This window comes from Mobula birostris, chromosome 2 (genome assembly GCF_030028105.1).
Source record: "Mobula birostris isolate sMobBir1 chromosome 2, sMobBir1.hap1, whole genome shotgun sequence".
Classification (NCBI taxonomy): Eukaryota; Metazoa; Chordata; class Chondrichthyes; order Myliobatiformes; family Myliobatidae; genus Mobula; species Mobula birostris.
In genome coordinates, this window is record NC_092371.1 from 91,457,453 (window position 1) to 91,481,780 (window position 24,328).

The window sequence follows — 24,328 nt, forward strand, 5'->3', positions numbered from 1 at the left end:
TAAGTGGTATGAGAGAGCAGTTGGCCAAAGTAAATTGGAAGGAGCTGCTGGCAGGGATGACAGCAGAGCAGCAATGGCAAGTGTTTTTGGGAAAAATGAGGAAGGTGCAGGATGTATGTATTCCAAAAATGGTAAAATAGTATAACCATGGCTGAAAAGGGAAGTCAAAGTTATTGTAAAAGCAAAAGAAAGGGCATACAACAAAGCAAAAATTAATGGGAAGGTAGAGGATTGGGAAGCTTTTAAAAACCTACAGAGAGCAACTAAAAATATCATTAGAAGGGAAAAGATGAAATATGAAAGCAAGCTAGCAAATAATATTAAAGTGGATCTTAAAAGTTTTTTCAAGTATGTTAAAAATAAAAGAGAAATGAGAGTGGATATAGGACCACTAGAAAATGAGGCAGGAGAAATAATAACAGGGGACAAGGAGATGGCTGATGAACTAAATGAGTATTTTGCATCAGTCTTCACTGTGGAAGACACTAGCAGTATACCTGATGTTGTAGTGTGTGAAGGAAGAGAAGTGGGTGCAGTTGCAAGAGAGAAGGTGCTCAAAAAGCTGAAAGACCTAAAGGTACATGAACTGCATCTCAAGGTTCTGAAAGAGGTAGTGTTAGTGATTGTGGTGGCATTAGAAATGATCTTTCAAAAATCATTGGACTCTGGCATGGCGCCAGAGGACTGGAAAATTGCAAATGTCACTCCACTCTTTAAGAAGAGAAATTATAGACCAGTTAGCCTAACCTGAGTGTTTGGGAAGATGTTAGAGTTAATTGTTAAGGATGAGGTGATGGAGTACTTGGTGACACAGGACAGGATAGTACAAAGTCAACATGGTTTCCTTCAGGGAAAATCTTGCCTGACAAACCTGTTGGAATTTTTTGAGGAGATTACAAGTAGGATAGATAAATGGGATGCAGTGGATGTTGTATATTTGGACTTTCAGAAGGCTTTTGACAAGGTGCCACACATGAGGATGCTTACCAAGTTAGGAACCCATGGTATTATGGGAAAGTTATTGACAGGTGGAGGGGCAGGTAATGTTGAGGAAACAGGTAGGATGCAGAAGGACTTGGACAGATTAGGAGAATGCGCTGGAAAGTGGGAAATGAAATACAATGTTGGAAAATGCATGGTCATGCACTTTGGTAGTAGAAATAAATTTTCTAAATGGGGAGAAAGTCCAGGAATCTGTGATGCAGAGGAACTTGAGAGTCCTTGTGCAGAACACTCTGAAGGTTAACTTAAAGGTTGAGTCGGCGGTGATGAAGGCAAATGCCATGTTAGCATTCATTTCAAGAGGTCTATAATACAAAAGCAAGGATGTGATGCTAAGGCTTTATAAGGCACTGGTGCTTCCTTTGCTTGAAGATATTTTCTTCCCATTTCTGTCCTGAACCCTTATCTTGAGACAGTGACCCATGCTTTTCGGCATTCCTGTTGGCGGACACATCAACTCTACATCTACCCAATACCCTTAAAAATGTGTTTGTTTTGTTGAAATTGTTCTAAATAACAGACACTGTAGACGTAGTCTACTTAATCTCAGGAATTAGTCTGTGGAACCTCTATTGTAAGTATAAATTTGCTTGTGTAATGAGGACAGGCTTGTTATGCAGTCTCTATTATTGGAGCAAGATGTCTCTTCTTTTGTATTCAAACCCTCTTCCTATAAAGGCCAATGTACAACTTACCTTATTTATACGGTGAATCTGCATGTTAAACTTCAGTGATTAATGACAAGAATTCACCTTCAACTCCCCTGTAACAGCAGGACATTTCAAAATCTCACCATTTAAAATATGCTTCATATATCTGTTTATTTTACCTAAGTCAATGACTACACTTTCTACTGAATTTTATCAACTCTGTCCTCTTCCTTTTATCATTACACTGACAATAACCTCCCAAAGCTTCTCTTTATCCTCCCCGCAACTCAGACTGCTCTGCAACTTGTAAGATCAGTGACGTATTAGGCAGGGTTTTTAATTTTACTTTACCAATAAGGTGTTGCCCTTTAATAAAAAGATTTAAAAAGAAAGAAAGATGTTGCCCTCTTTGCATCACAAGAAAAGCTACATCCAGAGAAGTCAGTGCAGAGTGATCTTGTTTTTGAAAATCGACATGATAAATCTGTTTAATTTCTTGATGAATCAGTCCATGTCCATCCAAATACTTATATATCTGGTCCCTTAGAATAGATTCCAATAATTTTCCCACAACTGATGTCAGACTCAACGGCCATAATTTCCAGGTTTCTGTTTGGAGCCTTTCTTAAACAGGGGAACTACATTGGCTATCCTCCAATCCTCTGGTACATTTCCTGTCACGAAGGAATTTTTAAATAACTCTGCTAGGCCCTGGCAATTTCTGCACTTGCCTCTCATAGAGTCCGAGGGAACACCTTGTCAGGCCCTGGGAACTTACCCACCTTGATTTGCCTCAGGGTACCAAATACCTCCTCTATAATTAATCATGTGGATAGTCAGAGGCTTTTTCCCAGGGCTGAAATGGCTGCCACAAGAGGGCGCAGGTTTAAGGTGCTGGGGAGTAGGTACAGAGGAGATGTCAAGAGTAAGTTCTTACGCAGAGAGTGATTGAGTGCGTGGAATGGGCTGCCTGAAACGGTGGTGGAGGTGGATATGATAGGGTCTTTTAAGAGACTTTTGGATAGGTACATGGAGCTTAGAAAAATAGAGGGCTATGGGTAAGCCTAGTAACTTCTAAGGTAGGGACATGATCGGCACAACTTTGTGGGCCGAAGGGCCTGTATTGTGCTGTAGGTTTTCTATGTTTCTATGTAATCTCTACTGGGTCCATGAATTTGTTGCTGCTTTGCCTCACTTCTATAGACGCTGTATTTCATCTCCCGAGTAAAATACAGATGCAAAGAATGCATTTAAGATCTCTAAATCTAATGTACTGATTGACTCAAAAGCTTATTTACAGAAGGTCTGCACAATCACAATATGAATAGTTTTTTAATATATTTATTACTTTTATCATTCTGTAATGTAGGTAAAAAGCATGGTAGGTCATGTCTAACTAATCTTAAGGTTCATTGAGGAAGTTACCAGGAAAGTGGATGAAGGCAAGGCAGTGAATGTTGTCATATGGACTTTAGTGAGGTATTTGACGAAGTCCCGCATGGGAGGCTGGTCAAGAAGGTTCAGTTGCTCTGCATTCAAGATGAGGTAGTAAATTGGATGAGACATTGGCTTTGTGGGAGAAGCCAGAGAGTGGTAGTAGATGGTTGCCTCTTTGACTGGAGGCCTGTGACTAGAGGTGTGCCGCAGGGATCGGTGCTGAATCCTTTGGTGTTTGTCATCAATATCTATGATCTGGATGACAATGTGGTTAATTGTGTCAGCAAATTTGCGGCTGACACCAAGACTGGATGTGTGGACAGTGAGGAAGGCGATCATGGCTTGCGGGGGGTCTGCATCAGCTGGGAAAAGGGGCTGCAAATTGACAGATGGAATTTCATGTAGACAAGTGCGAGGTGTTGCTCTTTGGTAGGACCAACCAGGGCAGGTCTTACACGGTGAACAGTAGGGCACTGAGGAGTGTGGTAGAATGAAGGGATCGTTGAAAGTGACATCACATATGGTCATAAAGAAAGCTTTTGGCACATTGGCTTTCATTAGTCAATATATTGAGTACAGCGGATGGGATGTTGAGTTGAAGTTGTAAAATATGTTGGTGAGGCCTGATTTGGAGGATTGTGTGCAGTTTTAGTCACCTACTACAGGAAAGATGTAAACAAAGTTGAAAGAGTACAGAGAAAATTTGTAAGGATGTTGCTGGCTCTGGAGGACCTGAGTTTAAGGAAAGATTGAATAGGTAGGACTGTATTCTTTAGAACGTAGAAGATTGAGAGGAGATTCAATAGCGATATATTCAAAATTATGATGGGTAGATAGGGTAAATGCAAGCAGGGTTTTTCCACTGGGATTAGGTGGGTTTACAACCAGAGGTCATAGGTTAAGAATGAAAGATGGAAAGTTTAAGGGTAACATGAGAGGAAACTTCTTCACTCAAAGGGTCATGAGACTGTGGAATGAGCTGCCAGCACAAGTGGTCCATGTAAGCTCGATTTCAATGTTTAAAGGAAGTTTGGATAGGTACCTAGATTGTAGGGGTATAGAGGGCTAAGGTCCAGGTGCGGGTTATTGGGAGTAGGCAATTTAAGTGAACTTGATGGGCCGAGTGGCCTGATTCTGTGCTGTACTTCTCTATGACTCTATTTATTAAGTGATTTCACGCTCTTTAACCTCTGAATCATATTTTGCACAGAATACTTCATTTATTTCATTTGGGAAAATTTTGATTAATGTTACAGAGTTTTTGAAATGACTGTTGCATTTCCGGTGGAAACAGAGCTCACTGTTTCAATATTTGATCACGATATGGTTGGAAAGAATGACCTGATTGGAGAAACAAAGTTGGATTTGGAGAATCGGTATTACAGTAGACACCGGGCACAGTGTGGATTACCAACACAGTATGACATGTGAGTACATTGGGAAAAATAACACATTATTGTCTTGAACACAAGTCATTTAAATGTGCTTCTCAAACTGCTGCAGGTCTGTGAGTGAAAGTCTCCCTTAAGAGTCCCAAGAGAGTCAAGAAGCAAAAACGCGTGTAGTGGTTGTTACTAGGAGAAGGTGCTAGGGATACCAAAAGGCCTAAAGGTGGATAAATCACCTGGATCAGGTGACCCACACCCCAGAGTTCTGAAAGAGGTCATGAAGAGATTCTAGAAATACTAGTAATGACCCTTCAGGAACTACTGGAGTCAAGGAAATACCTAGAGGACTGGAAAATCACAAGCTTGACACCTTTAACTTAAGAATGGAGGGGGGCAAAAGTCAGGAAATTATAGACCAGTTAACCTGACCTCAGTGGTTAGTAAGATTTTAGAATCCATTATTAAGGATAATATTTAAGAATTTTATCGAGTACTTCAAAGAGTCGGGATGATTTTGTTAAGAATAAATTTTACCTGACAAATGTATTAGTATTATTTGAGAAGGTAAAAAGCAGGTTAGACAAATGTGAGTCAGTGGACATTATTTACTTGGATTTTCAGAAGCCCTTTGACAAGTTGACGTATATGAGGCTGCTAAACATGGTAGTAGAGGCAAAGTACTACCTATAGATAGAAAATTGGCTTACTGGCAGGAGGCAAAGAGAGGGAATAAAGGGGTCTTTTTCAGGATGGCTGCCAGTGATTTGTAGAGTTCTGCAGGGATCAGTTTTGGGATGACAACTTCAATTATACTTACTTCTTTCCCACAAAGCGAAACTCAATACAGGTCAACCTTCACTAACCAGGCACCATTGGGATCTGAGGAGTGCCGGATTAGTGAAAATGCAGAATTACAGAAGGATCACATTAAGCATAATCAGTGTCGGATTATCGAAGGAACCGGATTACAGGTAGTTGGATTAGTGAAGGTCAAACTGTAGCATGAATGGCAGTATTGCCTCACTTTCAGATGAGCTCAACACCTTCTATGCCCGCTTTGAAAGGGAGAATATAACTGCAGCTCTAAAGATCCCTGCTGCACCTGGTGGCCCTGTGATCTCTGTCTTGGAGGCCAATGTCAGGAGGGTGTACCCTCACAAGCCAGCAGGCCCCAGTGGAGTACCTGGTAAGGCTCTGAAAACTTGTGCCAACAAACGGGCGGGAGTATTTAAGGACATTTTCAACCTCTCGCTGCTATGGTCGGAAGTTCCCACTTATAATTCCCACAATTATACCAGTGTCTAAGAAGAGTAGTGTGAGCTGCCTTAATAACTATAACACAGTAGCGCTCACATCTACGGCGATGAAATGCTATGAGAGGTTGGTCATGGCTAGAATGAACTCTTGCCTCAGCAAGGACCTGGACCTGTGCAATTTGCCTATTGCCACAATAGGACTATGGCAGATGCAATCTCAACAGCTCTTCACACGGTCTTAGATCACCTGGACAACACCAACACCTATGTCAGGATGCTGTTCACTGACTATAGCTCAGCATTTAACACCATCATTCCCACAATCCTGATTGAGAAAGTTACAGAACCTGGGCCCCTGTTCCTCCCTCTGCAATTGGATCCTCAACTTTCGAACCAGAAGACCACAATCTGTGCGGATTGGTGATAATATCGCCTCCTCGCTGACAATCAACACTGGTCCTCCTCAGGTGTGTGCTTAGCCCACTGCTCTACTCTCTCTATATATTTATATTATATTCTGTCTTCAAACTGGACCTACCAAAATGAACCACTTCACACTTATCTTGGTTGAACTCCATCTGCCGCTTCTCAGCCCAGTTCTGCATCCTATCAATGCCCTGCTGTAACCTCTGACAACACTGCACACTATCCACAACACCCCCAGCCTTTGTGTCATCATGGATCAAATAGATGGAACTGTGTGGTTATGTACTTCGGTATGAAGAATAAATGCGTAGATTAATTTCTACATGGGAGACAATACAGAAATCAGAGGTGCAAAGGGACTTGAGAGTCCTAGTTCAGGATTCCAGTAAAGTTAACCTGCAGGTTGAGTCAGTGGTGAGGAAGACGAATGCAATGTTAGCATCCATTTCAATAGGAATCAAAAGGATAAAAGCAAGATGTACTGCTGAAACTTTGTAAAGCATTGGTCAGACTACATTTGGAATATTGTAAGCTGGAATATTGGAGCTGGAAAGATGTATTGGCCTGGAGAGGGTCCAGAGGTGGTTCACAAGAATAATCCTGGGAATGAAAAGCTGAAAGTATGAGGAATGTTTGAAGTTGCTGGCCCTACAGTCAATGAAGTTCAAAAGAAATAGTGTGTATTTCATAAACTATTGTACATTGAAAGGCCTGGATTGAGTGAATGTGGAGGGGAAGTTTCCATCAGTAGCAGAGTCTAGGATCCAGGGATGCAGCTTCAGAATGAAGGATGTACAAGAAAGAGGTACAGGAGCCTCATAACCCATACCACCAGGAACAGGAGCCTCATGGCCCATACCACTAGGAACAGGAACAGTTATTTCTCCTCAACCATCAGGTTCTTGAACCAAGACGGGTAACTTTACTCAACTTCACTCAACCCATCATTGAAATGTTCCCAACCCAGTTTCAAGGACTCTTCATCTTATGTTCTCGATATTTATTGCTTATTTATTTACTTATTATCATTTTTCTTCTTTTTGGAATTGCACAGGTTGTTATCTTTTACACATTGGTTGTTTGTTTGTCTAGCTGCGTATGTTGAGTGTGGACTTGCATTGATTTTTATTGTGTTTCTTTGTATTTACTGTGAATGCCTGCAAGAAAATGAATCTCAGAGTTGTATATAGTGATATACTGTATATGTACTTTGATAATATATTTACTTTGAACTTTGGCGTCTCTTTAGAACTCAGATGAGGAGGAATTTCTACAGCCAAAGGACAGTGAATTTGTGGAATTCATTTGCTGTGCAGGGCTATGGAGACCAAGTTATTGGGCATATTTCAGGCAGGGATTGACGGATTCATGATTGGTTTGGGGGCTAAGGGTGGTGGGAGAAGGGGGTTGTGCATGAAAATGAATGTGAATGGGGAAAATCTGCCATGATTGAATGGCAAACCAGACTCAAAGAGCTGACTAGCCTAATTTTTTCTTCTTGGTCTTATCTTATAATGCTGTTAGGTATGAAATTCCATGATTTAGACAAGGTTAAGATGTGAATAGTAAACTTTAACAGGAACCTGGGGGACAATTTTTTCACACAGAAGGTGGCATGTACGTGGTACATAATATTTGGATAGGTACACGGATAGGAAAGACTTAGAGGGATAAGTGTCTAAAGTGAGAAAATGGCACTAGCTTAGATAGGCCTCTTGGTCAGTGTGGACTAATTGAACCTTGAGGTCTATTTCCATCCTGTTTGACTCCAGGGACAATGAAACAATGATAAAATCATGAAATAGTGCATTATTGAAAATAATGACACAATTTTTTTTTGAGTGCTTGTAGCCTTTGCCCTTCTATCAAATGGAAGCTGCAGTTTAGTGAGGGGCTGTTAGGGAAGCTTTGACAAGCTACTGTCGAGTTTTATGTGGGATGGAAGACACTGCATCTAAATTGCATCATTATTGTCAGCTGAGAATGTTTTGAGTGATGGATGAATTGATTTATTTGAATGAATATAATACATAAAGCATAGTCAGAAGTAAGATTTTTACACATAAAGTAGTGAGTGTGTGGAACATCCTGTCAGGGGTGGAGAAAGAGGCAGATATAGGATCATAGAGTCCTAAAAAAGTACAGCACAGAAACAGGCCCTTTGGCCCATCTAGTCCATGCCAAATAATTTAAACTGCCTACACCCATCGATCTGCAGAAGGACCATAGCGCTCCATATCCCTTCCAAAAATGTACCTATCCAAAGTCTTATACAACTTCAACATGACATTCCATTTCTTTTACTCAATCCTTTGATTTATGAAGGCCAATGTCCTAGAAGCTTTCTTTATGAGCCTATCTTCCCGTGATTCCACTTTCAACACACTATGGACCTGTATTCCCAGATCCCTTTGTTCTATTACACTCCTCTGGTTGGTCCTATCAAAGTTCGATGCCTTAACCAGTGCCTCAGTATCTCTTGAAAACCAAGGTTTCCTATATCTGTAATCTTTACCTTTTATTCTGACAGGCACATACAAGCTTTGTCCTCTCAAAATATCACTTTTGAAGGCCTCCCACCTACCAAGTTTTGCCAGAAACAGCCTGTTCCAATTCACACTTGCCAGATCCTTTCTGATACCATTAATATTGGCCTTTCTCCAATTTAGAATCTGAACCCATGGGCCAGACCTTTCTTTTTGCATATTTATTTTGAAACGAATGGTATTGTGATCACTAGATGCAAAGTGTTCCCCTTCACAAACTTCTGTCACCTGCCCTGTCTCATTCCCTAATAGCAGATCCAGTATCTCTTACTTTCTCATTGGGACTACGATGTACTGATTAAGGAAAGTTTCCTGAACACATTTGACAAGAGTTATCCCATCTAGGCCTTTTACAGTATGGGAGTCCTAGTCAATATGAGGAAAATTAAAATCACCTGCTATAATAACCTTATGTTTTTTGTAACAGTCTGCAATCTCTCTACAAATTTGTTCCTCTGAATCTCTAGGACTGTTGGGTGGTCTGTAATATAGCCCCAGTAATGTGGTCATACCTTTCTTATTTCTCAGTTACACCCATAACGCCTCCCTAGACAAGTTCTCCAGTCCGTCGTGACTGAGCACTGCCGTAAAATTTTCCCTGATTAGTAAAGCTAGCCCTCTAACTTTAATCCCTCCTGCTCTGTTGCATCTGAAACAACACAACCCCAGAATACTGAGCTGCCTGTCCAACCTCTCCTACAGCCAAGTTTCATTAATGGCTACAGTATCAGAATTCCATGTGTTGATCCATTCACTGGGCTCACCTGCCTTTCCTATGATATTTCTTTCACTGAAATACATGCAGCTCAGGATATTAGTCACGCCATGTTCAATCTTTTGCTTCCTGACTAAGGTCATAACAACATCTGTCTCCACAACCTCTCCACTAACTGTTCTGGTACTCTGGTTTCCATCCCCTGAAACATGGTGGAGTTTAAATGAAATATATTGGGGACATATAAAAAAAAACTCTTAGGTAGGCATATGGATGATAGAAAAATAGAAGGCTACAAGGGAGGGAAGTGTTAGATTGATCTTAAAGTAGATTAAAAGGTTGGCACAACATTGTGGGCGAAGGGGCCTGTGTTGTGCTATAGATTTCTACGTCCCATGGAAGAGCTGCACATTCTGAAGTTCTAACTGTGCCTATCCAATATAAGATCAGACTCTTTGGCCCATAATGTCTGTGTCAACCATGATGCCAATTCAATTGAATCCTTTCTGCCTGCACATACATGCTCCATATCCCTCCATTATCTACCTGCTTTGTGACTGTCTAAATGCCTGTTCAGTGTTTCTATTGTATCTGTTTCCTCTACCTCCCCTGGCGGTGGATTCCAGGCATTTAATACTTCATGTGCAAAAAAACCTTCTTTCAAACCTTTAACTTCCTCCAATCTTAAGACTATGTCCTTGAGTATTTAACAGTGGTTCAAGAGGGCAGCTCAGCACCATCTTCACAAGGGCAACTAGGGATGGGCAATAAATACTGGTTTAACTGGCAACACCCACATCTTGTATATGATTAAATTAAAAAAATTCCCAGACTATCTACCCTTTCTATGCCTCTCATAATTTAATATACTTCCATCATATCACGCCTCAGACTCTGACGCCCAGAGAAACTGACCCACGTTTGTCTAATCCCTCTTTATAGCTAATATTCTCTAGTCCAGACAACATCTTAGAAACATAGAAACATAGAAAACCTACAGCACAATACAGGCCTTTCATAAGTACATGCTGTGCTGAACATGTACTTACTTAGAAATTACCAAAGGTTACCATAGCTCCCTATTTTTCTGAGCTCCATATACCTGTCCAGGAGTCTCTTAAAAGACCCTATCGTATCCACCTCCACCACTGTTGCCAGCAGCCCATTCCACGCACTGACCAATCTCTGTGTAAGTAACATTCCCCTGACATCTCCTCTATACCTACTTCCAAGCACCTTAAAGCTGTGCCCTCTTGTGTTAGCCATTTCAGCCCTGGGAAAAAGCCTCTGGCTGTCCACACGATCAGTGCCTCTCATCATCTTATACACTTCTATCAGGTCACCTCTCACCCTCCGCAGCTCCAAGATGAAAAGGCTGAGTCCTATGGACTCGGACCCCAAAGTCCCTCTGACCCTCCACACTGCCAGTAGGCTTACCATTAGTACTATATTCTGCATCATATTTGACCTACCAAAATGAACCTCCTCACACTTATCTGGGTTGAACTCCATCTGCCACTTCTAAGCCCAGTTTTGCATCCTATTGATGTTCCGCTGTAACCTCTGACAGCCCTTCACACTGTCCACAACACAATCAACCTTTGTGTCATCAGCAAAGTTACTAACCCATCCTTCCACTTTCTCATCCAGATCATTGATAAAAATCACAGAGAAGGGGTCCCAGAACAGATCCCTGAGGCACACCACTGGTCACAGACCTCCATGAAGAATATGACCCACTCTTTGCCTTCTGTGTTTAAGCCAATTCTGGATCCACAAAGCAAGGTCCCCTTGGATCCCATGACTCCTTACTTTCTCAATAAGCCTTGCATGGGGTACCTTATCAAATGCCTTGCTGAAATCCATATACACTATATCTACTGCTCTACCTTCATCAATATGTTTAGTCACATCCTCAAAAAATTCAATCAGGCTCGTAAGGCACGACATGCCTTTGAAAAAGCCAGCTGACTATTCCTAATCATATTATGCCTCTCCAAATTTTCATTAATCCTGTCTCTCATGATCTTTTCCATCAACTTACCAACCACTGAAGTAAGACTCACTGGTCTATAATTTCCTGGGCTATCTGTACTACCTTTCTTGAACAAGGGAACAACATCTGTAATCCTCCAGTCCTCTGGAACCTGTCCCGTCCCCATTGATGAGCAAAAATCATTGCCAGAGGCTCAGGAATCACTTCCCTCGCCTCCCACAGTACCCTGAGGTACACCTTATCCCGTCCCGGAGACTTATCCAACTTGATGCTTTCCAAAAGTTCCAGCATATCCCCTTTCTTAATGTCCATATGCTCAATCTTTTCAATCCACTGTAAGTCATTCCTACAATCACCAAGATCCTTTTCTGTAGTGGATACTGAAACAAAGTACAGTATTCATTAAGTATCTCTGCTATGTCCTCCGGTTCCATACATACTTTTCCTCTGTCACACTTGATTGGTTCTTTTCTCTCATATCTTACCCCCTTGCTCTTCACATACTTGTAGAATGCCTTGCGGCTTTCCTTAATCCTGCTCACCAAGGCCTTCTCATGGCCCCTTCTGGCACTCCTAATTTCATCCTTAAGCTCCTTCCTGCTAGCCTTATAATCTTTCAGATCTCTATCATTACCTAGTTTTTTAAACCTTTCAGAAGTTTTTCTTTTCTTCTTGACTAGATTTTCAACAACATTTGTGCACCACGGTTCCTGTACCCTACCATCCTTTCGCTGTCTCCTTGGAACCTACCTATGCAGAATGCCACGCAGATATCCCCTGAATATTTGCCACATTTCTGCCGTACATTTCCCTGAGAATAGCTGTTCCCAATTTATGCTTCCAAGTTCCTGCCTGATAGCCTCATATTTCCTCTTACTCCAATTACATGCGTTCCTAACTTGTCTGTTCCTATCCCTCTCCAATGCTATGGTAAAGGAGATAGAATTATGATCACTATCTCCAAAATGCTCTCCCACTGAGAGATCTGACACCTGACCAGGTTCATTTCCCAATACCAGATCAAGTACAGCCCCTCCTCTTGTAGGCTTATCTACATATTGTGTCAGAAAACCTTCCTGAACACCCCTAAAAAATTCCACACCATCTAAACTCCTTGGTCCAGGGAGATCCCAAGCAATATTTGGGAAATTATAATCCTCCACCACAACAATCCTGTTATTATTACACCTTTCCAGAATCTGCCTTCCTATCTGCTCCTCGATGTTCCTATTACTATTGGATAGTCTATAAAAAACACTCAGTAGAGTTATTGACCCCTTCCTGTTTCTATTTTCCACCCACAGTGACTCAGTAGACAACCCCTCCATGACTTCCTCCTTTTTTGCGGCCGTGACATTATCTCTGATCAGCAGTGCCACACCCCCACCTCTTTTGCCTTCCTCCCTGTCCTTTCTGAAACATCTATAGCCTGACACTCTAAATAACCATTCCTGCTTCTAAACCACCCAAGTCTCTGCAAAGGCCACAACATCATAGCTCCAAGTACTGATCCATGCTCTAATCTCATCCACTTTGTTCATGGCGAACCTTGGCGAATCTCTTCTGTACACTCTCTAAAGCCTCCTCATCCTTTCCTGTAATGGGTGAACAGAGTTACATGCAAAAATATGACTGTTATACCCAGTATCCTGACTGATGAAGCAATTTCTTGTATGCTTCATTACTACCCTTTCTCCTTGTGTGTCCATTTTCTGGGAGCTATGGGTTTGCACTGTACATCAATGCTTCTAAGGCTCCTGCCACTTACTGGGTACTTCCTTGTTTGCATTTGACCTCCCAAAGTTCCACGCCTTACAGCTGCCCAGATTCATCTCTGCCCATACTTCCAACTGGTCTATATCCTGCTGAATCCTTTGATAACCTTCCTTACAATCCACAACTCCAGCACTCATTATGTTGTCTGCAAACTTACTAATTAGTGCACCTACATTTCCATCCAAATCATACATGTTGCAAACAACAGAGGTCCCAGCACTGACCCCTATGGAACACAACTGATCACAGACCTCCAATCAGGATAATACCTTTGCACCCTACCCTCTGCCTTCTATGGCCAAATCAATTTTGATTACATTCGACCAAGTCTCCATGGACCTCATGTACTTTAATCTCTGGATCAGCCTACCTGAGACCTTGTCAAAAGTTTGGCTAACATCCGTTAAAACAACATTCACTGTCCTGCCCTGATCAACCATTTTTCATCAGTTAGCTCCTCGTTTGTCTCTATTGCCCTTCTTAAACAGAGAAAAATGTTCACTTTTCTCCATTCCTCTAGGAATCCCACTGTTGACCAAAGAGGATGTAAAGACACAAAGATCTCTGTCGAGAGCCCAGCAACCTCCTTACTTCTCTATTTCAAAACCCAGTATAGCGCCATTAGGCCGTGTGGGCCTGCCTTCCTGAACCCCTAGCCCCAACACCTCCTCTTCCTTGATGTGACCATCATCTAGAACATCAGCACTTCTTTCCTGACAGAAGACATGGGCATGTTATTGGAAGGTATTCTAAGGGACTGAATGTATAAGTGTTTGGATAGACAGGGACTGATTAGGAATAGTCAACATGCCTTTGTGCGTGGTAAATCATGTCTAACCAATGATATAGATTTTTTTAAGGAGGTTATCAAGAAAGTTGATGAAGAAAAGGCAGTGGATATTGTCCACATGGACTTTAACAAAGCCTTTGACAAGGTGCCACATGGGAGGTTGGTAAATAAGGTTCAGTTGTTTGGCAATCAAAGTGAGGTAGTCAATTGGATTAGATATTGGCTTTGTGGGAGAAGCCAGAAAGTGGTAGTAGATGGTTGCCTCTTTGACTGGAGGCCTGTGATGAGTGGAGTGATTCAGAGATTGGAGCTGTGTCCATTATTGTTTGTCATCTACTTCAATGATCTGGATGATAATGTGGTTAACTGGATCAGAAAATTTGCGGATGACACTAAGATTGGAGGTGTAGTGGACAACAGGAAAGACTATCAAACATTGCAACGGGGTCTGGAACAGCTGGAAAAATCGGTTGAAATATGGTGGATGGAATTTAGCGCAAACAAGTGCGAGGTGTTCCACTTTGGGAGGAACAACCAGAGGACGCATTTCACAGTGAGCTAAGGGCCAGGGGTGCAGTACCAGCCAGAGTGCACTGGGCACATCTTTAAGAAAAAAGCCAAACTAAGCAAGGTAATTACTTAGCCAGGGTGATTTGAGTATCTCAGAAACTGCTGATATCCTGGGATTTCTATGCACAACAGACTCTGGAGTTCACAAAGAATGGTGCCAAAAACAAAAAAAAACATCCAGCCAGTGGATTTAACAAGATGTTTTCGCTCACACCATGACACCGACCCTCAATCCACCCGTCTCCAGAGCCCTGAGATCTTACACATCTGAATTTGAGCCCAACTCTCAGGCCGAACCCTTGGCATGCCGAACAACAACGGCTGTCCTGAAACCCTGAGAACGGGTCCCATTCCCGCAAAGAACTGAAGTATGTGTGTAACTCCAGGTCAGGGTCTGCAAAAGAACCCTGAAAGGGAAAGATAAAGATGGAAATAGAGCTGTTGCCGAAGATGCAAGCAAAGGAGTTGCCGTTTAGCGTCATCTTAACTCTGCCTCCAACTTCCTCTATCCACAATGGTTCAACACCTTCTGACCCTATGTCACCTCTTTCTAATGATTTGATTTCATTTTTCACTAACAGAGCAACACTCACCCCTCTGCCTTCCTGCCTATCGTTTTGATATATTATGTACCCTTGGAAATTAAGCTCCCAGCTATAATCTTTCAGCCATAATTCAGTGACCCCTACAACATCATATCTGCCAGTCTGCAGCTGTGCTGAAAGTTCACCTATCTATCATGCATTTGCCTTATCAAAAGCCTCTTGTCGCTACACATTGCCTCTGTCTGTAAATCAGGTACCTCATCTGCAGCAGTATTATTCAACTTTCCCATGATACTTCTTGCATTGAAATATATGCAGCTCAGGACACTTGTCACACCATGCTCAACCCTTTGACTCTTAACTTTGTCTGAGATCTCACCAATATCTGCCTCCACAACCTCTCCATTAACTGTTCTGGCACTCTGGTTCCCATTCCCCAGAGTGCAGCATTAACAAACTTTCTCCCTAGGATATTAGTCCCTCTCCTGCTCAGGTGCAAACCGTCCCTTCTGTACTGGTCCCACCTTCCCTGGAAGAGAGCCCAATGATCCAAAATCTTATGTCTTTCCTCCTACACCAACTCCTTAGCCACATATTAAACTGTATAATCATCCTAGTTAGACCATAAGACAACAGAGCAAATTGGGCCATTCAGCCCATCGAGTCTGATCCATCATTCCACCATGGCTGATCCTGGATCCCACTCAACCCCATACACCTGCCTTCTTGCCATATACTTTGATACCCTGACCAATCAGGAAACAATCAACATCTGCCTTAAATATATGCATGAACTTGGCCTCCATCACAGTCTCCGGCAGAGCATTCCACAGATTCACTACTCTCTAGCTAAAAAAAATTCTCCTTACTTCTGTACTAAAAGGTCGCCCCTCAATTTTGAGACTCTGCCCTCTAGTTCTGGATACCACCACCACAGGAAGCATCCTGTCCACATCCACCCTATCTAGTCCTTTAAACATTTGGTAGGTTTCAATGAGATCCCCTGACATTCTTCTAAATTCCAGTGAGTACAGGCCCTAAGCTTCCAGATGCTCCTCATATGTTCAATCTCAGGATCATCCTCTTGAACTTCCTCTGGACTCTCCAATGACAGCACATCCTTTCTCAGATATGGAGCCCAAAACTGTTGACAATACTCCAAGTGCAACCTGACTAGTATCTGATAAAGTCTCAGCATCATCTCCTTGCTTTTATATTCTATTCTCCTTGAAATAAATGCCAACATTACATTTGCCATCTTTACCACAGAACCTGTAAATTAACTTTCTGGGAGTCTTGCACAAGGATTCCTAAGTCGCTTTTGCACCTCTGATGTTTGAACCTTATTCCCATTTAGATAATAGTCTGCACTATTGTTCCTTTTACTGAAATGCATTAACTTACATTTCCCAACACTGTCTTCCATCTGCCACTTCTTTGCCCATTCTTCCAATTTGTCTGAGATCTGCTGCAGTCACATTGCTTCCTCAGCACTACCCCACCTCCACCTATCTTCGCAAACTTTGCCACAAAGCCATCAATTCCATTATCTAAATCAGTGACAAACAATGTGAAAAGTGGTTGTCTTAATACTGACCCCTGAGGAACACCACTGGTCACTGGCAGCCAACCAGAAAGAGTCCCTTTTATTTCCACTATCTGCCCCCTGCCTGTCAGCCATTCCTCTATCCATGCCAGTATCTTTCCTGTAATGCATAGGATTTTATCTTGTTAAGTAGCCTCATGTGTGGCACCTTATCAAATGCCTTTTGAAAATCTAAGTAAATGTCACCACTGCCTCTCCTTTGTCCACCCTACTTTTTACTTCCTCGAAGAACTCTATCAGATTTGTCAGGCAAGATTTCCCTTTACAGAAACCATGCTGACTTTGACTTTAGTTTCCAAGTACCCCGAAACCTCATCCTTAATAAGAGACTCCAACACTTTCTCAACCACTGAGGTTAGACTAACTGACCTATAATTTCCTTTCTTTTGTCCTCCTCCCTTCTTAAAGAGTGGAATGACACTTGCAATTCTCTTGTCCTCTGGGACCATGCCAGAATCAAGCGATTCTTAAAAGATCTTGACCAATGTACCCATTTTCTCTTCAGCAACCTCTCTCAGGACTCTGGGGTGTAGTCCATCTGCTCTAGGGACTTAGTCACCTTAAGACCTTCCAATTCGTCTGGCACTTTTTCCTTTGTAATAACAATGACACTCACTCCCGCTCCCTGACATTCACGGACCTCTGGTACACTGCTAATGTCTTCCACAGTGAAATCAGATGCTTGGCCTCACTAGCACGTGGCACAAGTAGCAATCCTAAGGTCACAGCTCTGGAGGTCCTACCCTTTAACTTAGTACCTAACTGCATGAACTCCCTATGTGGAACCTTGTCACTCATCCTACCCACGTCATGTGTACCTACATGGATAATGACTTCCGACTGTTTACCCTCCCACTTAAGAATGCTGTGGACTTGATCTGCGATATCCCTGACCCCAGCACCCAGGAAGCAACATACCATCTGGGAATCTTGTTCTCACTCACAGAACCTCCTGTCCGTACACCTAACTAACCTATCATTACAGCATGCCTCTTCTCCCCCCATCCCTTCTGAGTCACAGAGGTAGACAGTTCCAGAGACCAGACCACTGTGACTTTCATCCCCCCTCCCCAACAGCATCTAAGGATGTTGAAGGAGATTGCCACAGGGGTATTCTGCACTGGCTCCTTAAACCCTTTCCCCTTCCTAACCTTCACTCAGTCTCCTGTGTCCTTCACCTTGGGTGTAACTACCTCTCTATCACTCTCTCAGCCTCCCAAATGATCCGGAGTTCATCTAGTTCCAGCCCCAACTCCTTAATGTGGTTTGTTAGAAGCTGCAGCTAGATGCACTTCTTGCAGTTGTACACTGGAGGTCTTTCTGCTTTCCCACATCCTGCAAGAGCAGCATTTCACTATCCTGCCTGTGATCTCTACTGTTCTAGCTGAGCAGATATAAAGAAGAGATGGAAAAAAGCTTGAGCTATTCTTCCCTTTGCTTTCTCTGAATGGAACCTCGAAGAGCTAAAGCCTTAAGATCACCGCTCTGACTATTTCCACTCAGACGATGGCCTTCCTTTAATTTGCTCTTGCTAATCAATCCCAAGCTCTGATTGGTCCCTAGTCAAAGCTCTGTTATGCTGCTGCAACCCACTTCTGTCTATTATACTCGGGCACTGAAGTCCCCTCCTCTCCAAACTTCTGATGTACAAATTAGTTGCTGGTCAAAGCTTTGTTACTCTGCTGTGACTCACTTCTGCCTTTTATCCTCAAGCAGTGGAGCCAATTGAAGTTCCCTCCTCTCCAAACTCCAATACAGATCCATAATTCCTTGAAAGTGGCATCACAGATAGGTAGGGTTGTGAAGAAAGCTTTTGGCACATTGGTCTTCGTAAGTCTGGTAATTGAGTACAAGAGCTAGGATGTTATGTTGAGATTGTATAAGACATTGGTGAGGCCTAATTTGGATGCTGTGTGCAGGTTTGGTTACTACTGGAAAGATGTAAATAAGATTGAACGAGTGCAGAAAAGATTTACAGGGACGTTGCCAAGTCTTGAGGACCTAAGTTATAGGGAAAGGTTGAATAGGTTAGATCTTTATTCACTAGAATGTAGAAGAATTGAGTATAAGAGCAAAGAGGTCCTTCTGCAGCTGTACAGGGCCCTGGAGAGACCACACCTGGAGTACTGTGTGCAGTTTTGGTCTCCAAATTTGAAGAAGGACATTCTTGCTATTGAGGGAGTGCAGCGTAGGTTCACAAGGTTAATTCCCAGGATGGCGGGGCTGTCATATGTCGAAAGACTGGAGCGACTGGGCTTGTATACTCCAGAATTTAGAAGGCTGAGAGGGGATCTTATTGAAACATATTAAGATTATTAAGGGATTGGACACGCTGCAGACAGGAAGCATGTTCCCGCTGATGGGTGAGTCCAGAACCAGGGGCCACAGTTTAAGAATTAGGGGTAGGCCATTTAGAACGGAATTGAGGAAAAACTTTTTCACCCAGAGAGTGGTGGATATATGGAATGCTCTGCCCCAGAAGGCTGTGGAGGCCAAGTCTCTGGATGCTTTCAAGAAAGAGATGGATAGAGCTCTTAAAGATAGCAGAATCAAAGGATATGGGGATAAGGCAGGAACTGGATACTGATAGTGGATGATCAGCCATGATCACAGTGAATGGCAGTGCTGGCTGGAAGGGCCGAATGGCCTACTCCTGCACCTATTGTCTATTGTCTATTGTCTATAAGATTAAGGGGGGGTGGTTGTTGGAGGTATACAAAATTGAGGGGTATAGATAGGGTAAATGCAGGCAGGTTTTTGCCACTGAGGTTGGCTGGGACTAGAACTGGAGGTCTAGGGTTAAGTGTGAAAGGTGAAATGTTTAAGGGGAAGATGAGGAGGAACTCCTTCATTCAAGGGGTGGTGAGAGTGTGGAATGAGCTGCCAGTACAAATGGTGGATGTGGGGTTGATATCAACATTTAAGAGAAATTTGGATAGGTACATGCATGGGAAGGGTATGAAGAGCTGCAGGTCAATGTGAGTAGGCAGGTTAATACTTCAACATTGACTAGATGGGCCAGAGGGCCTTTTTCTGTGTTGAGAAGAGGGGGAGTGGGACTAAATGGGAGAATGGATCAGCTCATGATAAAATGGCCGAGCAGACTCGATGGACCGAATGGCCGACTTCTGCTCCTTTGTCTTATGGTCTTATGGTAGTGTTCTATGACTATCACTCCATAATGTCTACACTCCATGCCCTTCTTGTTGATGTCAACTTTCTGGAGCTTTGGCATTGTACTCATCCAGGCAATTGAAGCATTTCACATTTTCCTTCATTTGTGAAATGCTTCAAGGAGTCAAGTGAGCCTCTTGAAAGATAGAAAGCCTCTGAGCTCTTTTTTTTTGCCATGGTGTTTACATGGTTAATTCAAGTTACAGTTCTGATCACTGGTAATTGTTAAACATAGAAATATAGAAAACCTACAGCACAATACAGGCCCTTCAGCCCACAAAGTTCTGCCGAACATGTCCATACCTTAGAAATTACTAGAGTTACCCATAGCCCTCTATTTTTCTAAGTTCCATGTACCTATCCAGGAGTCTTTTAAAAGACCCTATCATATCCGCCTCCACCACCGTTGCTGGCAGCCCATTCCATGCACTCACCACTCTCTGCCTAAAAAACTTACCCCTGACATCTCCTCTGTACCTACTCGACAAAACTTTAAACCTGTGACCTCTTGTGGCGACCATTTCAGCCCTGGGAAAAAGCCTCTGACTATCCACACAATCAATGCCTCTCATCATCTTATACACCTCTATCAGGTCACCTCTCATCCTCCGTAGCTCCAAGGAGAAAAGGCTGAGTTCACGCAACCTGTTTTCATAAGGCATGCTCCCCAATCCATGCGACATCCTTGTAAATCTCCTCTGCATACTTTCTATGGTTTCCACATCCTTACTGTAGTGAGGCGACCAGAACTGAGCACAGTACTCCAAATGGGGTCTGACCAGGGTTCTATATAGCTGCAACATTACTTCTTGACTCCTAAATTCAATTCCACGATTGATGAAGGCCAATACACCGTATGCCTTCTTAACCACAAAGTCGACCTGTGCAGCTGCTTTCAGCATCCTATGGACCCGAACCCCAAGATCCCTCTGATCCTTCACACTGCCAAGTGTCTTACCATTAATACTATGTTCTGTCATCATATTTGACCTGCTAAAATGAACTATTTCACACTTATCTGGGTTGAAGTTCCATCTGCCACTTCTTAGCCCAGTTTTGCATCCCATCAATGCTCTGCGGTACCCTCTGACAGCCCTCCACACGATCCACAACACCCCCAACCTTTGTGTCATCAGCAAACTTACTAACCCATCCCTTCACTTCCTCATCCAGGTCATTTATAAAAATCACAAAGGTAAGGGTCCCAGAACAGATCCCCAAGGCTCACCACTGGTCACTGACCTCCATGCAGAATATTACCCGTCTATAACCTTCTGTGGGCAAGCCAATTCTGGATCCACAAAACAATGATCTCTTGGATTCCATGCTCCTTACTTTCTCAATAAGCCTTGCATGGGGTACCTGATCAAATGCCTTGCTAAAATCCATGTACACTACATCTACTGCTCTACCTTCATCAATGTGTTCAGTCACATCCTCAAAAAATTCAATCAGGCTTGTAAGGCACGACCTGCCCTTGACAAAGCCATGCTGACTATTCCTAATTATATTATACCTCTCCAAATGTTCATAAATCCTGCCTCTCAGGATCTTCTCCGTCAACTTTCCAACCACTTAAGGAAGACTCACTGGTCTATAATTTCCTGGGCTATCTCTATTCCCTTTCTTGAATAAGGGAACAACATCTGCAACCCTCCGATCCACCAGAACCTCTCCCGTCCCCATTGATGATGCAAAGATCATCGCCAGAGGCTCAGCAATCTCCTCCCTCACCTGCCACAGTAGCCTGGGGTACATCTCATCCGGTCCCGGTGACTTATCCAACTTGATGCTTTTCCAAAAGCTCCAGCACATTCTCTTTCTTAATGTCTATATGCTCAAACTCTTCAGTCTGCTGAAAGTCATCAATACAGTCCCCAAGATCCTTTTCCATAGTGAATACTGAAGTAAAGTATTCATTAAGTACCTCTGCTATTTCCTCCAGTTCTATACACACTTTCCCACTGTCACACTTGATTGGTCCTATTCTCTCACGTCTTATCTTCTTGCTCTTCACATACTTGTAGAATGCCTTGGGGTTTTCCTTAATCCTGCCCGCCAAGGCCTTCTCATGGCCCCTTCTGGCTCTCCTAATTTCCTTCTTAAGCTCTTTCCTGTTAGCCTAATAATCTTCCAGATCTCTAACATTACCTAGCTCTCTGAACCTTTTGTAAGTTTTCCTCTTCTTCTTGACTAGATTTATTACAGCCTTTGTACACCATGGTTCCTGTACCCTACCATAACTTCCCTGTCTCATTGGAATGTCCTATGCAGAACTCCACACAAATATCCCCTGAACATTTGCCACATTTCTTCAGTATTTTCCCTGAGAATAACTTCCCAATTTAAGCTTCCAATTTCCTGCCGGATAGCCTCATAATTCCCCTTACTCCAATTAAACACTTTTCTAACTTGTCTGTTCCTGTCTCTCACCAATGCTATTGTAAAGGAGATAGAATTGTGTTCACTATCTCCAAAATGCTCTCCCACTGAGAAATCTGACACCTGACCAGGTTCATTTCCCAATTCCAAATCAAGTACAGTCTCTCCTCTTGTAGGCTTATCTTCATATTGTGTCAAGAAACCTTCCTGAACACACCTAACAAACCCCACTCCATCTGAACCCCTTGCTCCAGGGAGATGCCAATCGATAATTGGGAAATTAAAATCTCCCATCATGACAACTCTGTTATTATTACACCTTTCCAGGATCTGTTTCCCTATCTGCTTATCGATATCCCTGTTACTATTGGATGGCCTATAAAAAACACCCAGTAAAGTTATTGACCCCTTCCTGTTCCTAACCTCCACCCACAGAGGCTCCGTACACAATTCCTCCATGACGTCCACCTTTTCTGCAGCCATGACACTATCTCTGATCAACAGTGCCATGCCCCCACCTCTTTTGCCTCCCTCCCTGTCCTTTCTGAAACATCTAAAACCCGGCACTTGAAGTAACCATTCCTGTCCCTGAGCCATCCAAGTCTCTGTCATGGCCACCACATCATCGCTCCAAGTACTGATCGACGCTCTAAGCTCATCCGCTTTGTTCACAATACTCCTTGCATTAAAATAGACACATCTCAAACCGTCCTTCTGAGCTCATCCCTCCTCTATCACCTGCCTATCCTCCCTCACGCACTGTCTCCAAGCTTTCTCTATTTGTGAGCCAACCACCTCTTACCCAGTCTCTTCAGTTCGGTTCCCACCCCCCAACAATTCTAGTTTAAACTCTCCCCAGTAGCCTTAGCAAATCTCCCCGCCAGGATATTGGCACGCCTGGGATTCAAGTGGAAACCGTCCTTTTTGTACAGGTCACACCTGCCCCAAAAGAGAGATCTGAATCCCTGCCCCCTGCTCCAATCCCTCAGCCATGCATTTATCCTCCACCTCATTCTATTCCTATACTCATTGTCATGTGGCACAGGCAGTAATCCCCAGGTTACTATCTTTGCGGTCTTGATTCTCAACTTCCTTCCTAACTCCCTGTAGTCTTTTCTCAGGACCTCTTCTCTTTTCCTACCTATGTCATTGGTACCAATATGTACACGACCTCTAGCTGTTCTCCCTCCCACTGCAGAATATCTTGGATGTGATCTGAAACATCTCGGACCCTGGCACCTGAGAGGCAAACTACCATCCGAGTTTCTTTCCTGCATCCACAGAATCGCCTGTCTGAACCCCTAACTATAGAGTCCCCTGTCACTACTGCCTTCCTCTTCCTTTCCCTACCCTTCTGAGCCACAGGGTCAGACTCTGTGCCAGAGGAACGGCCACTGTTGCTTCCCGCAGGTAGGCTGTTCCCCCCCCCCCCAGCAGTACTCAAACAGGTGTACTTATTGTCAAGGGGTACAGCCACAGGGGTACCTGACTCTTCCCCTTCCCCCTTCTGACTGTGACCCACGTCTGTCTCTCGTCGCCCCAGTGTGACCTCCTGCCTATAACTCCTTTCTACTTCCTCCTCGCTCTCCCTGACCAGACGAGGGTCATCGAGCTGCATCTCCAGTTCCCTAACGCGGTCCCTCAGGAGCTGCAGCACAACACACCGGGTGCAGATATGGCCGTCCGGGAGGCTGGGAGACTCCAGGCCCTCCCACATCTGACACCGAGCACAGAAAACAGGCCTCACACACATTCTTCCTTTCCGCAATTAACACAGGTAAACCTACCTCACCTTGCCTTGTTACCGCCTAAACCTGATGAGCCAAAGATGTCGAGGGTAGAGAATTCAGCAAGGGTAATGTTATTGAATGGTCAGGAATGCTGATTAGCCTCTCTTAATAGAGATAGCAATTGTCTAGTTCTTGTGCACATGTTGCTCATCATGTATCATCCCATGGCTGAATGTTGTTCTCACCTTACTGCGGCATGAACTGCCTCTGTATCTGAGAAGAAATTGTATTATCATAAGCAAACAACTCACTTTGGACTATCTTTGAAGCAGGTAAAGT

The 24,328-nt window shown here is 43.2% G+C and overlaps 1 protein-coding gene across 4 annotated transcripts in view; it reads left to right on the top strand.

Annotated features, from left to right (window-relative positions):
• The window catches only part of fer1l4 (fer-1 like family member 4), a 353,096-nt gene that overhangs the window by 277,860 nt on the left and 50,908 nt on the right, over positions 1 to 24,328 (top strand). For all 4 annotated transcript variants that reach the window (XM_072244965.1, XM_072244971.1, XM_072244979.1 and 1 more), the window contains exon 37: positions 4,346 to 4,516. In XM_072244965.1, the coding sequence (XP_072101066.1) occupies positions 4,346 to 4,516 (171 nt within the window). The remainder of the gene's footprint in view (positions 1 to 4,345; positions 4,517 to 24,328) is intronic.